This window comes from Tympanuchus pallidicinctus, unplaced genomic scaffold, assembly GCF_026119805.1.
Source record: "Tympanuchus pallidicinctus isolate F22 unplaced genomic scaffold, pur_lepc_1.0 scaffold3, whole genome shotgun sequence".
Lineage (NCBI taxonomy): Eukaryota > Metazoa > Chordata > Aves > Galliformes > Phasianidae > Tympanuchus > Tympanuchus pallidicinctus.
In genome coordinates this window covers 37,279,543-37,298,920 of record NW_026294747.1, presented here as the reverse complement: position 1 = coordinate 37,298,920, position 19,378 = coordinate 37,279,543, and the positions used below count along the sequence as shown (strand labels likewise).

The window sequence follows — 19,378 nt, the reverse complement described above, 5'->3', positions numbered from 1 at the left end:
TTGTCTCTGAGGCTTCAAAGATGTGCTGACTGCTTTAAAACAAAGCAGCTGTGCCAGAAAGGCTCTCTGCCAGGGGATTCTCTGCAGTTTGTCCGTAAAGGGCTGAGACCCTTGAGCAGGACTGCCTGGTGTCAACTGCTTCTAACCACAGCCATCTGCCTACCAAATGAATAAAACAAGCATCACAGTATTTATTAAGTACGTGGAGGTGATGTAGATGGCAACCTGGAAATGGCAGAGGCAATTTGGTTTTGTCTAGCTCCAGGAGTTCCATCTGCTTTTGCCTCCCACACCAAATGTCAAGCAGCTCCATCCTGGAGCAGAGTTTGGGTTGTGCTGGTGGTAGGAATATCTCTCGAGTTCCTAACAGTCAGCAAGGTACTGACTTTTGCTGAATGTCCCAAGTTGGAAGGGACTCACAAGGATCATTGAGTTCAACTTCTATCTCCATATGGGACCACCCAAAATTCAAACCCTGTACCTGAGAGCATTGTCTGAATGCTCTTTGAACTCCATCAGCTTGGAGCTGCAACCACTGCCCTGGGGAGCCTGTTCCATGTCCAGCCACCGCATGGTGAAAAGTCTTCCCAACTGTTTCCTGTATTGTGGACCCCTGGCATCACCACAGTAGGGAACATCAGAAGCACCTGCGCACCTTCAGCAGGAGCTGTGTTCACCTGAAGCTCCAGGCCATGGGTACCGCTTGCCTCTGGCTGTTGTACTTATGTCATCTCATTAATGATTAATTGTATTGAGTCCTAGCTGGGTGCTGTCAGATCAAATTGCAGCTTCCCAGCTCTCTCAAGGTTGTGCTAGTTGGTGGGGTGATCGTACAGTGTTGCATGGAGGATGCTGGATGGAGTTCTCTGCTCCAGGGATTGCCTCCTCATGGGCCTCAGCCTCTCAGCTGCCACAGCACAACTGAGCTGCAGAGCCTGACAGGCACTGCTCAGTGCTCTGCCATGATGGATATGGGGAACTGATGGTCTGCTCAGCCTAGTGCTGGTAATGTCTCAAAAGCTGATTATTTGACATTTTTGTCTGTCTGAGGTATTTTGCTCAAGGTTGAAGCTCTGCTTTAAGTTCCAGATGTCTTTCTTATCTCTGATAAACAGCCTTCCTGAGATGGGATGTTTCTCTTCAAAGATTCAAGACTGTCATAAATTAGACCCACAGGGACAGCATCCTTGAGATGAGGACACAAGTCCAAAAGAGGAACCAATCAGAAGAGACTAAATGTCCTTGTGCCCAAATACGGATAAAGTGAGGAGTGGGATGCCTCCCCAGACAATCACTGACGACCCTTGCACAAGCACAGAAGATTCAAATATGTTATAGAACCTTATGCTTACATAAACCTATTAATGTGTAATGGATAGGTGTCATTTATGTATTAGGTAGGCATATGGTGAAAACTTTTGACTATAAATGGAAGCCAGCATAAAGAGCACTTGATTTGTGGGAATATTCCACCTTATGCCCTGCCCAGAATAAAGCAATGTCTCCTCTCCAAATGCTCGTCCTTTTGAAAGTGTTTTGGGAGATACAGAATCAACAACGTTGTTATCATTTCTGTAAGCCTGGGGGACGCTGAGGCAGGTGGCCAGACCCCTGGACATCCATCTGCATATTCAGGAGTTGTTCCCAGCTGGTTGGCTGCCTCCAGCCACCCCACTCCCTCTTTATAGGACATGAGCATAGCGGGAGGACTTGCTGGGTGGCTTCTCCATCATCCTGCAGCACCCAGCACACATCCTGCACCTTGGCAGCCCAGGTGAGTGGGGCACAGAAAGGCACGCGGCTTGGGCTGGGGCTCCTCACTGGTGGCAGAAATGGCACGCCTTGGGAAAGCTGTGGGGTGACAGGCTGCCAGTGGGGTGACATGGTGCTCCCAGAAAGAAGTGGATGGGGAGCTCTGCGGTGTGGCTGATGTCTGGGGAGGACATACCTGCCAGCTTCTCTGGGCATCTTCATTTTCCTCCTTGTTTTTTTTCTTCAGTTTGGAGGAGCATCTGTTTCTTTTTACTATTTTGGAAGACTGCACTGGTAAAGGCTGGTAGCAGCAGCAGGAATGGGAGCACCCAACTGCGAACTGCAGGGAGAGGACCCTGTTAGTGGGAGCAATTTACTTGGGCCAGAACATAGGGCCAGTCTGGATACAGATTGATGCTGGAAAGCCCCTTGCTTTTCTCCCGTCCTCCAGCTGAGGCTCCCTGTGTGGAACATCTGAAGAATGAATAAGATATATATGTACCTTGCATTTGCTGTGTAGCTTCACCATAGGCAGCTGCTACTCTGAGGAGCAGTGTGTGGCTGAGGGTGAAGCAAGCTGTGAATGGGGTGAGCAAGAGCTGCCGGCAGCTGGGCCTGTGCTGACCTTGGGCAGAGCAAGTAGCCACACTGCTGGGGAAATGGAAACCTCATGGCTGGGAGGGAGGGGAGGCTACACAGAGAACAAGTGCTGTCAGGCAGCCTGGGAAATGGTTTAATACAGACAGAGCAGCAGTAGAGGATCCAGAAAGGTGTGACAGAGGAGGGAGAGGGAAAATGGTCTAGCAAAATGGTGGGGCAGTGCAATTTACAGGGAAGACAAGCCCGAGGACCTGCACTGGAGTGATGTGCCGTGGTGTGTGATTGCTCTTCCGAACACCAACCTGGAATAAAGGCTAACAAGCGGCCTGCTGAAAAGAGTGAGTAGAGGCTTTTTTTTAAACACCACTCAGTAACATGGAGGAGGACTTGCTGTAGAGAAAAGTCATGGGGACAGGAGATTAACAGCACTGAAAATGATCAGATGTATCTGGATATAGGTGAAAGAATCTCAGGCCCTTTAAAGATGGCTCAAAAACGCATAAACCACTTCAGACATGCAGAGCTGATGCTAATTAATGTGGTTGGTGAGGCAGCACCCCATAGGGATTTTTACTCTTTAGCGGACCAGGACATGAGCTTTTGCTATTCCTGTTTTAAAGGTGTCAGAACTAGCAAGAGGAGGGGTGGCTGGCTGCCTGCACTCACTGTGACAATTTTAAGCCTGAGGCTGCTGGCTCAGGAATTCTTCTCTTCCCCAGTAATCCCCATCCCTTTTATTCTGTTTTGACAAGCTCTCAGCAGCACTGTCCCAGCATGTCCTGCTAGTAGCGATCATACTGTGCTTTTTCTGTTTCTAGCCCCTTGCTGTGCCTCTTCCAACCACCCCAGCATTGGGGGATGGCAGATGCTGCTCATCCTCATGCCCTCAGGGCTCCCTCTGCTCCATGCTGTGAATGCCTTCTGTAGAGCTCTGGCTGCTGTCCTTATTTCCGGGCACCCTGACAGTGCTCAGTGGCAGCTGCAAACGCCTTTGCCTAGGTGCACCTGGAAGAAGGCTCTATCTGGTGCTCAGTGCCCTTGTACCACAGTCCACGAGCTCAAAGGGGACTCTTGCCAAAGGTGATCTCCCTTTCTACTTATCGCTCTGAGCCTGTGCCCCACACACCTGAGGCTCCTGTTACCTGTGGGGGGGGCGGGGGGGGGGAGAAGTTGTGGTCAAGGCACGGTGAGATGGATCTTCAACCCTTCCAGGGCAAAGCTGTGGTGCAGAGAGCCCTCACTGCTTGGCACATTCAAGGCCCAAACCATTAGAAGTGGGCTCTAGGCACCGCAAATGCCTGCTGTCAGGTGGGAGCTGGGAAAATCTGTCATGTGAGCATGCATGGAGGGTAGCTGTGTTTGGTTCTACCAGTGATACTTTACTCTTTCTTCAGCTCTGTACCTCTAGCTGGCAGAAGCATCGCCAGGAACGCCTGCCAGTCTGTCTGTGGAAATGATCCCCTACCAGTTGCAGGGTAGCTCACTGGTGCCCAGGCAGAAAGAGAACATGAGGAATGGCACGTCTGCCCCTGCGCAGGACAGAGGCTGTGTTACTACAAAGCACCACCAAGGGATGAAAACAGAACCTTGTTTCCAGAGGGACCCTCTGTTGCCTTCCCCTAGCTCATCCCTCATGTCACAGCTGCTCAGCCACGCAGCAGTTGGCAGGAGCCTGGACCCCTGCACCCTTTTCCCTTCCTCTGCAGTGGAGCCGCCCCAGGGCTATGAACTTGGTGTGCCTTTCAGAGAAGGAGCACAAACCCTGGCTATCACCAGAACCTGTGGCCCTGCTCCTGTGCCCTGTGCAGCTGATGGGGAGCAGCTCTCCGATGAATACCTACAAGCCAAGAGGGCTAGGGTGGAGAGCATCATCCAAGGCATGAGCCTCCTTCCAGCCCACCAGGGCTTGGAGGGAGGTTTGGCGCAGGGCAGGGAGAGAGGTGGAGGAGTGCCCCACCGGGGCAAGAGGAAGCCGAGGGTTCCTCAGCAGCAGGGTGCGGGAGTGGCTGGGCAAGGGGCACCTGCTGCTGGCAGTCCCCACACAGCAGAGTGCCAGCAGCTGAGGGAGCAGCTCTGCTTTCTAGAGCAGCAGCTGAGGTGGCTTCAGGAGAGGTTCTCCCAGGTCTGTGACTCTGGGGATGCTGCCCAAACCCAGGAAGGTGCTGGGAAAGTGCAGCTGCTTCCTGGAAAAGCTGGAGACAGTGTGGGCAGGGGTGGCGTTGCCAACACCTGCCATTCACACACAGCCACTCTCTGGGAGAGCATCCTGGAGGTGGATGGGCCCACGGCAGGGGAGGACGAGGAAGGCAGAGGCAGTGCAGGCGTCCTGCCCTCAGTAGCCAGGGTGCTCTCTCAGGCCCTGAAACACGAGCTGGCTGGGATGACATCCCGTGTGGTGGACTCCGTCTTGAAGACTGTGTGGCCAAAGGCAGCCAGCCACCTCCTACAGCAACGGCTAGAGCTAGGGCCAGATGCCAGGGGAGGGTGTTTACCTGCTGGGAAAGGCAGAAAATCACTTGCTAAGGCACCCTCCCCGAGCATCCTGGGCTCACATCGGCCAGAGGCACCATCACTATCACTGGGGAAGAACTCTCAGGCCAGATCCTTCAGCCCGGAAGGGGTCAGAAACCTCCGTCAGGCACCCAGTGTGGGTCACAGGCCAGGCTCAGCTGCCCTGGCAGTGCAGGACAGTCAGCTGCTGGGCCAGCTGCTGGTCTACACCCCACACAACCACTGGGACAGCCCTACTGCCTCAGAGAGTTGGCGCATGGAGCCCGCAGATGCACGCTGGGCAGTCACCAAGCTGCGGCCATTGGCAGTGAGGCCCCTGGGCCCTGACATGGTGGAGGGGAACAGAACACCCCTTACCCCTACCCACGTATCCTTTGGGGCAGATGGAGTGGCCTGGCTCCTCAGAGATGCCGATGGGAAAAGCCAACTTTCCGCTACTGAGTGATCAAACACTGGAACAACCTTCCTAGAAAAAGGTGACTGATGACCCACACCTGTCACCATCCAAGGGACATTTGGATAACGTTCTTGTTAATTTGCTTTAACTGTACGGGCACAGGTTTCCCAGAGGCTGTGGAATCTCCTCCTTGGAGATCTCCAAAAGCCACCTGGATGTGGGCCTGGGCACCCTGCTCCGGGCATCCCTGCTCAAGCAGGACCCAGAGGACCCTCCTCGGCCATCCTGTGACACCAGGCTGTAGGCATGGGCTATGACAGACCAAAGCTGCCATGTGCAGGTTTTCCTTGACTCAAAGCCCACATCTAGGAGGCGCTGACCCCTGGCCACCTGAAGAAGGCCAAGCTGATGTTCTTCTTCACCCGCTACCCCAGCTCAGCTCTGCTGAGGTCCTACTTCCTTGACGTGCAGGTAGACCTGCTGTGGGATGCAGGGTAGGATCGCGGGGTGTGGGATTTTGGTGCTGGTTTGTTGAGAGCCCACTTCCCCCGCTGTGTCTGCACAGTTCAGCCGCTGCATCAACTCCCAGCTCATCAAGTGGTTCAGCAACTTCCGTGAGTTCTACTACATCCAAGTGGAGAAGTTTGCCCGGCAGGCCCTGCTGGAGGGCATCACGGAGGCCACGGCCCTGCGCGTCTCACGGGATTCGGAGCTCTTCCGTGCCCTCAACATGCACTATAATAAGGGAAACGACTTCCAGGTGAGGGGCCGGGGTGTGGGGCACAGGGCCCACTTCCTGGAGCCCACCTGCTCATCTGTCCGCAGGTGCCCAGCTGCTTCCTGGAGGTGGCAAGCCTGACGCTGCAGGAGTTCTTCAGAGCGGTGCGGGCGGGCAGGGATGCCGACCCCTCCTGGAAAAAGCCTATTTACAAAATCATCTCCAAACTGGACAGCCACATCCCCGAAGTGTTCAAAGCTGCGGGCTGCTCCCAGGAGCTGCCCCACAATTGATCTGCCAGGCAAGGGGCCCCAGAAGGTTTTGGGTAACTGCTGGCGGGGTGGGGGAAAGGCTGGCTGTGCTGGACAAATCCTGGACTTACGGCATCCATCATTCTGTTTTATTTCTGTCCTGTCAGACAGCCTCCTTGGGTGAAGTCTACGGTTTGCTCCAGGCATCAGGATGTTGTGCTATACATTTCATTTGGCTGCTCAAAGGCAGCGGTGGAGACCCATGGAAAGAACACGTAGAGGAAGCCAAATGCCTGGAGCCTGGAAATGGCTGCTCTCCTCCTGGCCCTGCTCCAGCTTTCCCCAGGACCTGGGCCAAGCCACCTTTCTCCTCATTTCCACAGGGCCACAGATAAGGGCAAGTGGCCCTTTTTGTTTACAGAGCAAGCAGAGCTCCCAGCAGCGGGCACCGTTTCCTTGGCACGGCTGTCCAAGGCGCTGTGCTTGCTCCAGCAGCACTCATCAGGCCCTGCCCAAAAACAACACAACAGCATCCAAAGCAAACATCTGGTGAATTCCAGCATTTCAAGCAGCCCATGAGGATGGCTGGCCCTGTCTGGGACACATCAAACTGTTTGTATCCGCCAGCACACCGCCTCACCAGTGTCCTGCAGAGGAGCTGAAGCTGGACAGTGTGACTTGTGTTGGAAGGGGTCAAGGCAGTGTTGGAAGCGCTGCGGGATGCCTGCTGGATGCTGGAGCACAGCAAAATGCACAGAGAGGAAAATCCATGCTGTACAAGCAGCCCTGCAGCAGGGTGCCTGTAGCTGGATGGCAACACCTTGTGGCTGAGCAGTGCAGTGTGGGTGGGCTCCACAGGGGCTGTATTACAGTGGCCCTTGCCATTGTGAGTGGGGTTAGCCACATTCCCTGTCTGGATTTGTATGTTAGTTGCTTGAGGTCTGTATGTTGCGCAAACCCAACTCCAAATTTACTCCATCTATTTTTAAATAAATACGGCTTACGTTACCACTTTAAATCCCCAGAGACCTCTCTGATAACTTTTTCTCTAAACTTTACCCTGGGAATTTCTTGCATTTTGTTAGGAAAGAATAACCCCTTGAGAGAAGGGCTTCAGTGGCTGTGCTGTTGATGGCATGGTACGTACTTTCATGCAGCCTGGTTGCGCTCAGAACAGAGCAGGCGGTTTTCTCTTGAAGACAAATGCCTGGCACATGGGGATTTCCATTGGCTATGTGTGCATGCTTGTAGGGCTGGGAGAGAGGGAAGAGACTGCACCCACCACCATGGCAACAGTGACCTCCCCATGTGTGAGTGTGCTGTAAGAGTTGCTTTTCTATTTTCCACTAATTATTCAATAAAACAAGAGGGGTAGCACACTCACATCCTGCTGACTCAGTTTTACCTTTGAAGCAAGATCAGCTATTTCTCTGTATCCAAACATCTGTGATACATGCATAACATCCCCATTACCACCACTAGCCATCTGCTCTGGGAACAGTCCTGCATTTCCAATTGCATTCCCAGTCCCTCCATAGCACCGCACGCAGTCCACACAGCTAACAACAGCAGATATTGCTGAGCTCTAAATACTGTTGTTTCCCTGCCTCAGGGCTAAGTGGCAGGAGGCAGCCGAGAGAGGGAGATGTAACCACATCCATGCCCTTAGAGCCCTTAACACTTACTCATGCCCATTATTATGAACTGTAAGAGCTCTCATTACTCACATAGAGCTAATTGGAGCTTGAGGAAGTCCTTGCTGAATGCTGAGCGTGGGTGCCACAGCAGCCTGGGGGGGTGGAGGGGGGGAATTAACAAGCAATTAAAGACCTTGCCTTATCTTTACTGCTGCTAATGGCCTTGGTCTGTCTGCAGAGCCTGAACCAGACCCTGAGGTTCCCAGCTGAAGCAGAAGTTCTTGGAAAGGACCTTCCCATAGATAACATCCTGGATACAACAGCTTTCTCCATGCTAAGTCGGTGGCCAATGGTCATGAAATCTCAGCATTTGCTGTCCCATTATGTGTGCTCTTGCTTAAGAGTTCAGAGGGTAACTTTCATTTTACATATTAGTGTCAAACACCATTCCTGGTTTTGCTGTTCCAATAAAACCTGCCCTACAAACACTCTTTGGGACTACTGCCCATTGCCTACCAAACAACTGTAACCACACAGCAGTAAATCCAACTGGCACAAGCCAAACGTGGCAGCCCCCTGCTGGTGTTTATTGCTCAGGCTTTTGTGGCTTCCGTGCTTGTTCTATTGGATTAACGAGGATCAGGCTTCAAAGCCCAGCCTGTAATGAACAGGGTCAATCTTTTTTAATCTTACCAAACGAGAAGCTAAAGGCAGTGGTGAAGTGGAAGGCTTGAAGAGTATGAAAAATACATGACTGAGGATAAAAAAAAAAAGGAACCTTGAAGAAAAGTATTTTACTGAATTACTCAATGCATGTCATATATCATTCATAGCTTTATGCAAAGTACAGATATCATTAAAAATACTTTGTATGACTTTACAAAACTGGCTAAGTTAGATCCATGACAACATAAATGCATCTGCACATACCTATATCCCTCTCTTTCTATAAAACCAGCCCTCACCAGCCTCAGAGGGAAGGCAGCATACCCCACAGCCTAAGACACCTTTCTCCCTTTCTAGCCACCCAGTCTGTAAATAAGAAAAAGGGAAGAAATGAGGACCACCTTTGGAAAACAAGGTTTGAAGACAAGGTGAGCTCGTGGTCAGGGGAGACATGAGGCCAGCCCCATGTGTCCAGACATCCACTAGCATCCCTATGGCTGGCAGTGCAATCTGTGTTCAAATTAAAATTCCAAAGGCTCTTTTTAATCAAATAAATAAATAAAATCTTTAGGAACAGTAGCTACAGTCACAAAGAGATGATGCTTTAGAAACTGTAATTTTAAAGCCACAGCACCCTCTTCTTGTGAGCAACCACTGCAAGTACTGAAACGTTCATGTTGAGAAGTGTCATGGACTACAGTTGTTGCCTCAGCAGCACAGCTGATCTCCTCAGCTTTGGCAGCCCACGGCCTCAGAGAGACTCTTCAGTGTGTTGTGATTCTTTTGTTGAAGGCTGGGCCCTAGCACAGCACTGTGAAGCTCGCTCTGAGCTCTGGGTGCTTTTCACTTTTTGCACCTCAAACTTTGGGTAGAAGGCAGGTGCCCCAGAAGAACCACTAGAAAGTGCCCTTTGTACACCAGGGGCTGGCCAACAACAGAGCCACTTGAATGGCACAAACTGCTGCTGAAACTGAGAGCAGACAGCTCTGATGTGAGCAGGACCTAGCACTGGGCAGCTGGAAACACCATATTGGCGAGCAGCTGTCCAAGGCTCTTGCCTTTCTGAGCCAGAGTGGGGATGTTTGATTGGTGATGAACGTTCCATTTCAGGAACATCATGGCGTTTTCATTATTAATTGAAAGTAAAGGAGTGACAGCAGTGTAGTCACCCACAGGGCAGCACTTAACTGGAGATCTGTGTTATATGTGCGAGCACCTTCTGTCCTGCAATGTAATTAGGATTCTGGTAGCAGTGCTTTCTGTGCTTGAATTAGGATCCCAATTGGGAAACCAAATCCTTGAAGACGGTGGGTTTACTTAGGAAGATGCTGCATTTCAAGTTCTGGAAGGAATCACCTCACTCCAGGATGTAATTCTCTTAGAAGTATTTCTAAGCAGCTACAAGGAAGACTGTCAAGAATCACAGGCCAACACAGAGGTGGGACTATCCCAAACACAATTCTCAAGATCTGTTTCTCAACAAATGTTGAACACGAAGGCCTCAGTCAGCAGCCTGCCTGTTACCATCGTGAGGTCTTCCTTCTCCAGAACAACTGCATGCCCTGCTGCATCAGTCACAGTCACACACCAGGCTCAAGAGCTGTCCGTCTGAGCCCTCTGCAGTTGTGGTTGCCTGGAAGCCAATGGCAGCAGCAGTCTTCACAGAGCAGCTCCTCTCTTTGCAAACGATGCTGGAGCCAGCGTGGAAAGCGTTCTGTGTGAGCACGGCACCAACATCCCCTGAGAACAGCATGTAATGTCCCAGAAGCGTGTTTTGAGTATTCACTGGCCCTTACACAGTCCCCATGACACGCTGGGTTTTGATAGTTGAGCAGTTTGCAAAACTCAGTTCACATTTCTCAGATCTTTTCTCAGTAAGTCTTCTGGTGCCGGCTCAATTGCCTCTACTCAGCACATTACTGAGTGGTCATGTCTTTGAAAGCATTAAGTGGCTTCTTCCACTGCAAAAAGACCACAGAGTTAAGAGCCCCACACACAAAACACAATGCACATTGAAGGTTAAAGCTGAGAAAGGATGTTTGGACATAAAAAAATAGCATCAGTTAAGAGAGCTGGGGAGAGGAAGGTGGGGAAGATACATAAATGTAAGTGCTGTAGGAGTAACTCTGATATCATATAGGTGTAAAACAAATCCAAAGTAATGGAGTTGCGACAAGGCAAATACGGTGTTACTAAAAATCAGGTCCCACATACAGAAGACCTGCATACAAAAGTCCTAAATCCTGGTACAAATAAAGGAGCACTGAGAGTAACAGGGAGAAAGGTTTTGTGCAGAAATCTCTTCAAAATCTGTTTTCCCTATGAAGGATTTAAACAGGACTGTAGCGTTTAGAAAATTCCCTGCCACAACAATGCAACTCTGTGCCTCTAAGACGTAGTGCACAAATAAACAGTACCAAACATTACAACCACAGCACAGCTTCACGTATGCAGTACGATGCAGTACGCCCCAGCCAACTGCTACGCTTCCCTCCAGCATCACCAGAAGTAGCATTTTTAATACTATTTTCAAAATCTTTGTCTTTTTTCACACAGACAGAAAAAAAAAACCAAAACAATCTGACACAGAATGCTGAATTCCAGCTCTTAATTTTTCATGTTTTGCTGCCCTTCTGTAATTTCCAGAATTCCCTACAACACTGGCTGCTCTTTGTTTTGCTGTTATCTCACACCAACTTTGCCAGGGAAGATGCTGACTATGTGCCTATTTGTACAATATTTTAATAACTTTAACTACTTCAAACTCAATGCAGTTTTAGCAATAGAGGCTTTCTTTCTTCACAAGTAGTGTATCAAAAGAAGGGAACGATGAAACAAGCGCTATTTAAAAAGAAGAAAGCAATCTACGTGTTGGAAAAAGCTAGCAAAGTTTCCACAAAACAGAGTCCATTTGTACATTCAGTTGTCTTGAACTCTATTCTCTCCAGGTCTGTAGGAATGCCACAAAGAACATGGGATGGGTCAAATTGTAGCAGACAAACTTGAAAAACAACAGTGGAAAGGTGATGGAGGCCCAGCCCTGCTGCACTGGATTAATCCAGCTGGAAAACTGAACGTAAAGACAACTGGTTTCAGCATCACACTTTTATTTAAGTTTTGTATGACATACAAATGAGCTGGATCATACACTTGATCATGACTCGTAGAAAAATGCAGAATACATAGAAAATAATGATAAGAAACCTAACTGGACATAAGGAGAGAGGCACATCGCTTGTCTCTCCTGAACACCTACATTCACTAGTGTCTTTAGCTGTTGAGAAGAGACTTCCTTCATCTTGATGCACACGGACAAAGACAAACTAAGATAGAAGAAATCCCAAAATAGTCCATAGAAGGAAAATAAATGCTGCAAGAGATAAATGACACATCTTAGAAAAAATGAAACTCTTAAACTGGAGGAATTCACGTACTAAAGCCTCAATCCAAAGGATTCATCTAAATAAGAGACTGATTCAGAACTAACTGCATAAAGAATATTTTCCAAGGGAACGGCCCTTATAACCCAGCTGTCTGTGGCTAAAACACCTTGATGAACCACTCCTGCACAGGTGCAGTCACTGCATCATCAATCCTGGACTAAACATCAACTGTGCAGATTTACAAATAATGTCTATTTCAGAAATTCTGTCTGATTAGGCATGGTGCACAGTGGAAACAACATAGCACGTGTACTTGTTTACAGAATTTATCACCAAAAAAAGATCAGATACAGAGAAAAAACGTCTGAATAAAGAGAACTTCTGCAATACTCTGAGAGGAAGGACAGCCTCTTGGAAACCACGCAAGCATAACAGGCACCACCAAAGAAGTTCTCACCAGAACTCAGACCGCACCTGGATGCTACTGGATCGGAAATGCAGTGGGGGGAGCAATTGAATTCCATCTTAAAAGCCACAAGACTAGGATTTAGATGCAGAACCATATAAACCACCAAAGAACATGATCTGTCGGTGTGGCATAGGCAGTGTTTTCAGATCTAGCAAAACACAAATCTTGCCAGTTAACTTCTGGATACTCCTTCAAAGCAGCACATCATAAAACCAGCTTAGACAGGAAAGAGTGCAAATCCACATCGTTGAGATGACCTTCTACAGCCCAGTACCAGACACAACTGACAGAGGTGGGCTGGAGAAACAATCATCATTGAGGGTAACAGGCTTCATCAATTCCCCCAAACGAACCACGGCCAGTCACTTCTGGCTTTACTGAGGCAAGCCTAGCTTTTTAACCAGATCTTTGGTTTATTTTGAAGTAGGAGACAGTTGCGCAGTGCCAACACACTGCTCCCAGCACAGCATACTCACCGTGACTCACCCCTACAGATTTGTCAACAAACTGATTTAAGGGCCTCTGAACCATCTTCTCAAACGGCATCTGAAGCACACATGTGGAAACGAGGCAGCAGCAGGCAGCCTTGTAAGACTGAGGAAGCTTATACCCAAGTTTCTTTAGGGCCATCCCTTCAGCTTTATAGCAGATTGTTGCTGCCTGCTAGGAGAAGGGAAGGGAGATACAAACCTTTATATTCCTAGAAGAGGAATAAGGAGATTGTAAACCCCTTGGAAAAGGGTATTCACATTCCTCAGCAATGAAGTGCCTACTGCAAAATGTGCACTACATATATTGTGTGTGTTGTGCATTTCAATCAAAGTTGCCCATGTCAGCGTTTCAAGTATCTCCCCGAGGCAGATCTTTGTCTCAAGCTCAATCTCTCATTGATGTGAAGTTCCGTGCTTAGATAAACAGGAACAAGCAGGGCTCTTCTTCACCAGCTCCACAGAAATAGCTTGTTCTTGTCCACACGTGAGTGTCCTAGGGTGATGCTTCTAAAAAGTAATGTTTTTATGCTTACAGGTGATATAATGCCCTTCTAGCCTCAACAGAAAATGCAGTTAATTCATGAGCTGCTTTTGTGTGGAGTAACTGCAGGTGAGTATTGGTCTTCCAGCCTTTCCAAAGGAAGTTGTCTCAAACATAAAATAAGAACATAACATTTTGCTCATTATAGTTAGTATTTTATCTTGAAATTGGGTCAGAAGTGACATTTCTGTGCTATAGTTTGGATATTCATCCTTTTTTTCCCCCTTCATTCCAAGGTTTTTTTTTCTTTGTTCCAAGAGGAAAGAAGTGAAAGATTCAGTTAGAAATCTTGAAAGATTTCAAAACAAAATTATTTATTGCTACATTATACTTAGGCTCCACAAACCAAAATGCAGCTACTAGCAAGTTAAATCCCAATTTTCCTTACATATCAGGAGTTGCCAAGTGTTTTGTCAGAACATAAAAAGATAATTTCATTTCAACACCTCTCATTTAGGTAGAATGAAGACTCGTTCCATATTTATGCACCTTTAATGAGCAATGTTTAACCACTGAGTTTTTTTTCCATGGCAAATTGGTAGATTTTTTACAAAGCAGAAGTTAATAGTTTAAGATTGTAGTGGGCAATATGAAACCACAAAAATGATGGTGGAAATCATTTCAGACTTACGTTTTCTCTTCAATTAAATGCTAACATGAAAACAAAGTTTTAGTGCCATCTGGCTGTCATTACCCGAAAACTTCGATTTCTGTGAGATTCAAACAGAAGAGTACAATGATATCTATCAGATGAGTTAATTCGTCCACATCTTCTTCAAATAAAAGGATTTGGCAACTTCAGTTCAAAGGAAATAGAAAAGCAAACACCTCAAAGAACACCAGAAATCCGATCACTTGTACAGGAGTCTCAGCATTCACAACGAATGATAAATCGAAACAGTGTAGACGCCCACCATTAAGGCCATGTTTTCTGTGCTTTGAACAGCAAGATCATATATTCAGAAGAAAAAAGCAATATAGTATATGGTATATTCAGAACAGAAAACTGCTCTTGCTGTTTATGTGACACGAAAACTGAATAAAAAGATAATTTTTAGATGCTGCTTTGGATACCTTGCCTTCCACATAGCGCGTAGTCACTGCCTGTTACCTACCTGTTAAAACACTTCCCCCAAGAAACACTGCACTTGCAATTTCCCTCTGAACAAGGCAACGATCTCAAGAACTGGTAAACTGTTAACAACTGAAGGGGTCTCCATCATCCAGATGATTAAGTGTTCAAACAGAGCAACTTCAGGCATGAATATGGGGCTTTACACTGGATAGTTCGCATGCCATCCAAATAAAGCATGTCAGAAACTTCCTGCTTAAAGCTGAATATCCATTTATATGTTCTTATCCCAACCAGCTGAGGAAACAAACATACCCCCTGTGCGCAAATACAAGGGAAGCAAAGTGGAGAAAGACTTGAATGATTCAAATTCTAAAATACAAACCGCAGAGAAAGGTCTAGAGATTCCATGCGAGTCTTTCACAAGTTAGAAAAATACAAGGAAAAAAAAACATTCCATCCAGACAGCTTTAAGGATTTTCATTTTAAATTCTAAATCCTCAAATTCAAATTGATCGGAGGCCTCTGACTAGAAATCTAACACAAAATGGAAAACATCAACTCCTTCAAAACACTTTTAGTTACCTCTCAATTTCCAGAAATTCTCTGTACTTCGTGTGTGTGTGGCAACAGTACTACTTATGCTTATCTCATTAAGCAAAACCATGAACAGGAGAGTGTATTCTCTCCCCAAACAACATCAACCAGCTAAAAAGTGATAATCCACCTCAAATACTGTCATTAGCAATTCTCCAGCCTACATACATCATGAAGGTCTAAGGCTCCAGGCTGCAGATCCAATAACAAATAAATTTAGAAGCAGTAGAAAGATTTCATAGTCACTAGAAAAATCCAGCAGCAAGAGTGAAACCAAAGAATTTCACTGTGAAAAAGAAAGAGATTGATCTTGAGCATGTATCAGAAAAGTTATGTGTAAAAGTTGCACGAAGGATGATTTTGACTCTTATTTGTAGCAACGTATGAGCAAAAGAGAAATCTACTTTGAGACAAAGGAATGTATCTACGTTGACCTGATCTACTTTGAGTCAAATTTTATGAGTAATGAAGATTGACTTGCAGGCTCAAAATAAAGAGAATTGCGCCATTCATATTTTACATTCTAAGGAATTTCTTCTCATTTCTACTACAAGACAACCAACTTAAATCAGTGTTTCATGGCACTTTAAGAACTTTCTTGTCATCCACTTACAATTCATGCTGCAGACCTGCCGATCTCAATTTAAATGGCCACCTGTGTTCCTCAAACGCTTTGTGTCAGAGTATGCAGGTTGTATTGGTGCAGTTTGACCCCAAACTGTCCACGGATCAAGTGAATACAGAAACTTTGTTTCCCAAAAGTGATCTGGGAAACAATAAATAATGAAGAGAGGCATAATAAAAAGAACAGCACACCACCAGTGTTTGACTTCTTGAGGATGCAGACCAGGTGCATTTGCCACACAACAAGACTCTCAGTACGGCTTCTCCTTTCCAGTGAACATACACTGTGTTACAAGACAGACGCTGAGTTTCAGACCACTTGATTCAGTAAGCTGGGTGACAGAATTATTAGGAATTTCAAAGCAAGAAGTTCCATTTGTGTTCATCTCAGACCAACCATTTTTTCATGTCCTGACATTTGTTCAATATTGTGTTTCCATAATTTCATGGCAGTAATATTAATAAAATTGCAAAATCTGCTATGGGAAATTGAGTCCAAAGGGCATGTAGCAATTTGTGATAGCCACAATAAATAAATGGATTTATATTGGTAAATAATACTTTTCTTATGCTAACAATGAAGCTGCTTAGGGGCAACATGCTGTCCTGCAGGCCGAATTACTTCATTCCCTTGAAAAGGAATCCCAGAGAGTTCCAGAGAGGTTCTCAAATTGGAAAGAAAAAAAAAAAACCAAACAGATTTCAGCTTGAGGTCTTGTTCTTCTAATTTCAAAGCAGACTAACCAGGGAGACCATTCTTCTGCTGGAAGTATCCTTTCCAGTGTAAATTACAAATCATTATTCTTCATCACAGTTAATCTTCATAACCAAAAGGAAGATAGTTAAGGCAATACCTTAAATAACAGACATTAACAACAAACAGATAGACTATGCTTGGAGACAAACATTATTTTACAAACAGACAGGGAAGGAAAGCGGAGATCCAACTTGTACCAAATGCCAGCTCTTCCCTCGTAAAGATAGGAATTAATAATGCAAGGTGGGTTGTCTACATTGATGCAAACATTTAAGAGACAACTGTGAAATTTCCAAAAGTGATGCAGTAGTATATGGCGGATTTTTACTCTTGCATATCATAGTCTGGCCAACATGCTTAATGAGTAAAACACACAAGATGGCTAAAGATGACAACTAAGCTCCATCAGTATACTCACATCATGACTTAGGTTGCAAGTTCCCTTGCAAAAAGCCCATATATCCCTTCCACGAGGTAGGTATTTCCAATATTCTTAAGAAAGCAGATAATCTTGAGAAAAACCTGAAGTGCCATAAGAAATTGTAAATCCCAGGAAACACTCTTGAAACAGTCAACTTTGCTTAAGAGGTAGAAGCTCAATCCTGCAGTTTCTACCAGTGACTTTGTGCAAGGTTGTCTTTTTAGATGTGTCGTGCTAGACAGAAACAGTCCAATTTGAAGTTAACACAATTGCATGCATAGTCAAAGATGGATCATTATTTAGAAGCACTAGATGCAAATTTTCCTATGTAGGCAACAATGAAAGTAGGCATTTTTTTCTGGTCAGTGCAGTGAGAGATTCTAATTCCAGTATCAGAGCAGATGAAAAACAACTACATCACCATCAAGCCTTCCTGGATTCTATAGCAAAGGTTTTTCCAGACAAAAGAGAAAGCACTGATCATAAGCTCTGACAACTGTAAACCTAGTTGGACATTCCCATGTTTTTCTCAGTTCTGCCAGCAGCAGAGAAATTTCTCATTTTTGTTTAATTTCTTCCCTCAACAAAGAACCAGAGTACGTGGAATGTTACAGGGTGCAATTGTGGCAAAACGTTATTTTCTTTGAGAGCCGCTTTGCATAAAGCAGGTAAAAAACTGACCTGCTTAACATTCAAACCAAATGAAACAGATGGCAAAGATCACTTAATGAGTTCCGTGTGGCGTGGCAATGGAAAATGCAGAACTTCAGGGAGCCAGGAAAAACAATGGCATCAGTTCCCAAGCTGTTTTCATTGACGAAACTCTGACCTAAATTTGAGAATTTACACATTTTCCCTTTCTTATCAGAATAAAGCATAACTTTAATGTGCAACTTCTCTTTAATTGCGGTCACCACAGGAAAAAAATCAGCACGATCCCTTTGAGTGTTATCAGCTGAAATGCTTTTCAAAATTATTGCAAGTAGTAAATATTTGTAACTAAATATTATTTAGCTTGGAAGGAAACTGTTAGAAAGGATCTGGTTTAGGTTTACCCCTAAAAATACAGAGAAAACAGTAATCAAAGTCAAGAACAAAACATCAAATCATAACAGCGGAGTGTCACAAGAACTCTAGTTTTGTTACAGAGTACTTACACTAGGTTGAAAACCATTTGACATGCACTTGAGAGAGAAGCTTCCCTGAAGTGAAACGTGCCGGATTTTCACAGTAATACACAGTCTACTACCTTTTGTTAATATAGGTTTTCCCTTGTCAACAATCTCCATCAGAATTCAAAGAACAATTGACAATATTTAAAAAGGGAGCATATATGCTACATCATAGTGTACATATAGAAGAGCAGCACAGTCTTCACATCCCGTTTTTGTATTCAGGAAGCTTGATGTTCTTGTATTAAAAACATTCAGGGCATAACACAAGTTCATATACTCATGCACTCTTTTCCAAAGAGGTTTTGATCATACAACACAGAAAAAGTTGATAAATGCCCAATAACCTAAATCATTAGAATGGCAAACGGAATCACCCTTAAGCATCACTTGCTCTTCTTAATGGCATAAACTACTGCCACAGCAGAAACAGCTGATTTCCCAATATGGTTGCTCAGCGGAGCAACAAAGAGGAGCAAAGAAGGAAATTCTGGACTCTGTTTGCATCCCTCAAAAAGACTAGGAGAAAGATTTCAATTCACCACTAGAAAAACAGTTATTTTCAGATTTAAACACCTTGACTGGTTATGATGTTGTTAACACAAGGCATTTCTTTCAAAACTTCATTGGACAAAACAAAGTTTTCACCAGCAAACCTGTAATACCATGCAGAAGTGGTACGTCGCCAGCTATGAAGATTTTATCAGTTTTAGTACTGTGGAGTATTATTTTTTCTTTTTCAGCAAGTTAAACATTTATTAAAAGGATAGAGGGTTATAATATTTGGTCTTTGTTGCTTCTTTTAAAGAAATTCCTCTATAAGACAGTAGACTTATGAATGGAATGAAAAAACCCAGTAAGGAACAGCATTCACTAACAGGTACAGCAAGACCAGAATACATTTCCTAGGCTGCTCTCCACAAAAATCTGTAGTACCTGTTCTCAAGTTCAGCATGAAATAAATGTTCTTCATACATTACTACTTTGAGTATTTCAGAGCCATCGGAAACGATTTATACTCATGTAGTAATGGAAATTTGACATAGCAGACAAACTAGGATCCAGAAAATGATCATCTCCACTCTCCATGGAGAAAGAGTATGATGTAATTTCTAAAGGCCAGCAAAAGTTGAGGCCTTACTAGAGCTGTCTATGAGATGAAGAGCGGGTGATCAACCTAGAAGACAGGACACATTCCAGAATACGAGCACAGCACCTCTTCCAGGTACGGACAGTTCTGAGTACTGTCAACATGTGAAGACACAGACCACATTAAAAGGTGAAACAAAATCCATGCTATACGGCCCATCAAGAACACA

The 19,378-nt window shown here is 45.6% G+C and overlaps 1 protein-coding gene across 1 annotated transcript; it reads left to right on the top strand.

Annotated features, from left to right (window-relative positions):
• The first annotated feature begins 1,609 nt into the window (after nt 1–1,609).
• Nucleotides 1,610–7,515, top strand: PROX2 (prospero homeobox 2). Its single transcript, XM_052696042.1, is given in 7 exon segments — nt 1,610–1,774; nt 2,585–2,690; nt 3,747–5,230; nt 5,630–5,806; nt 5,808–6,020; nt 6,086–6,279; nt 6,397–7,515. Coding segments are annotated over 4 exon segments (2,001 nt in total). The 5' UTR covers nt 1,610–1,774; nt 2,585–2,690; nt 3,747–3,805; the 3' UTR covers nt 6,272–6,279; nt 6,397–7,515.
• The last annotated feature ends 11,863 nt before the right edge of the window (nt 7,516–19,378 follow it).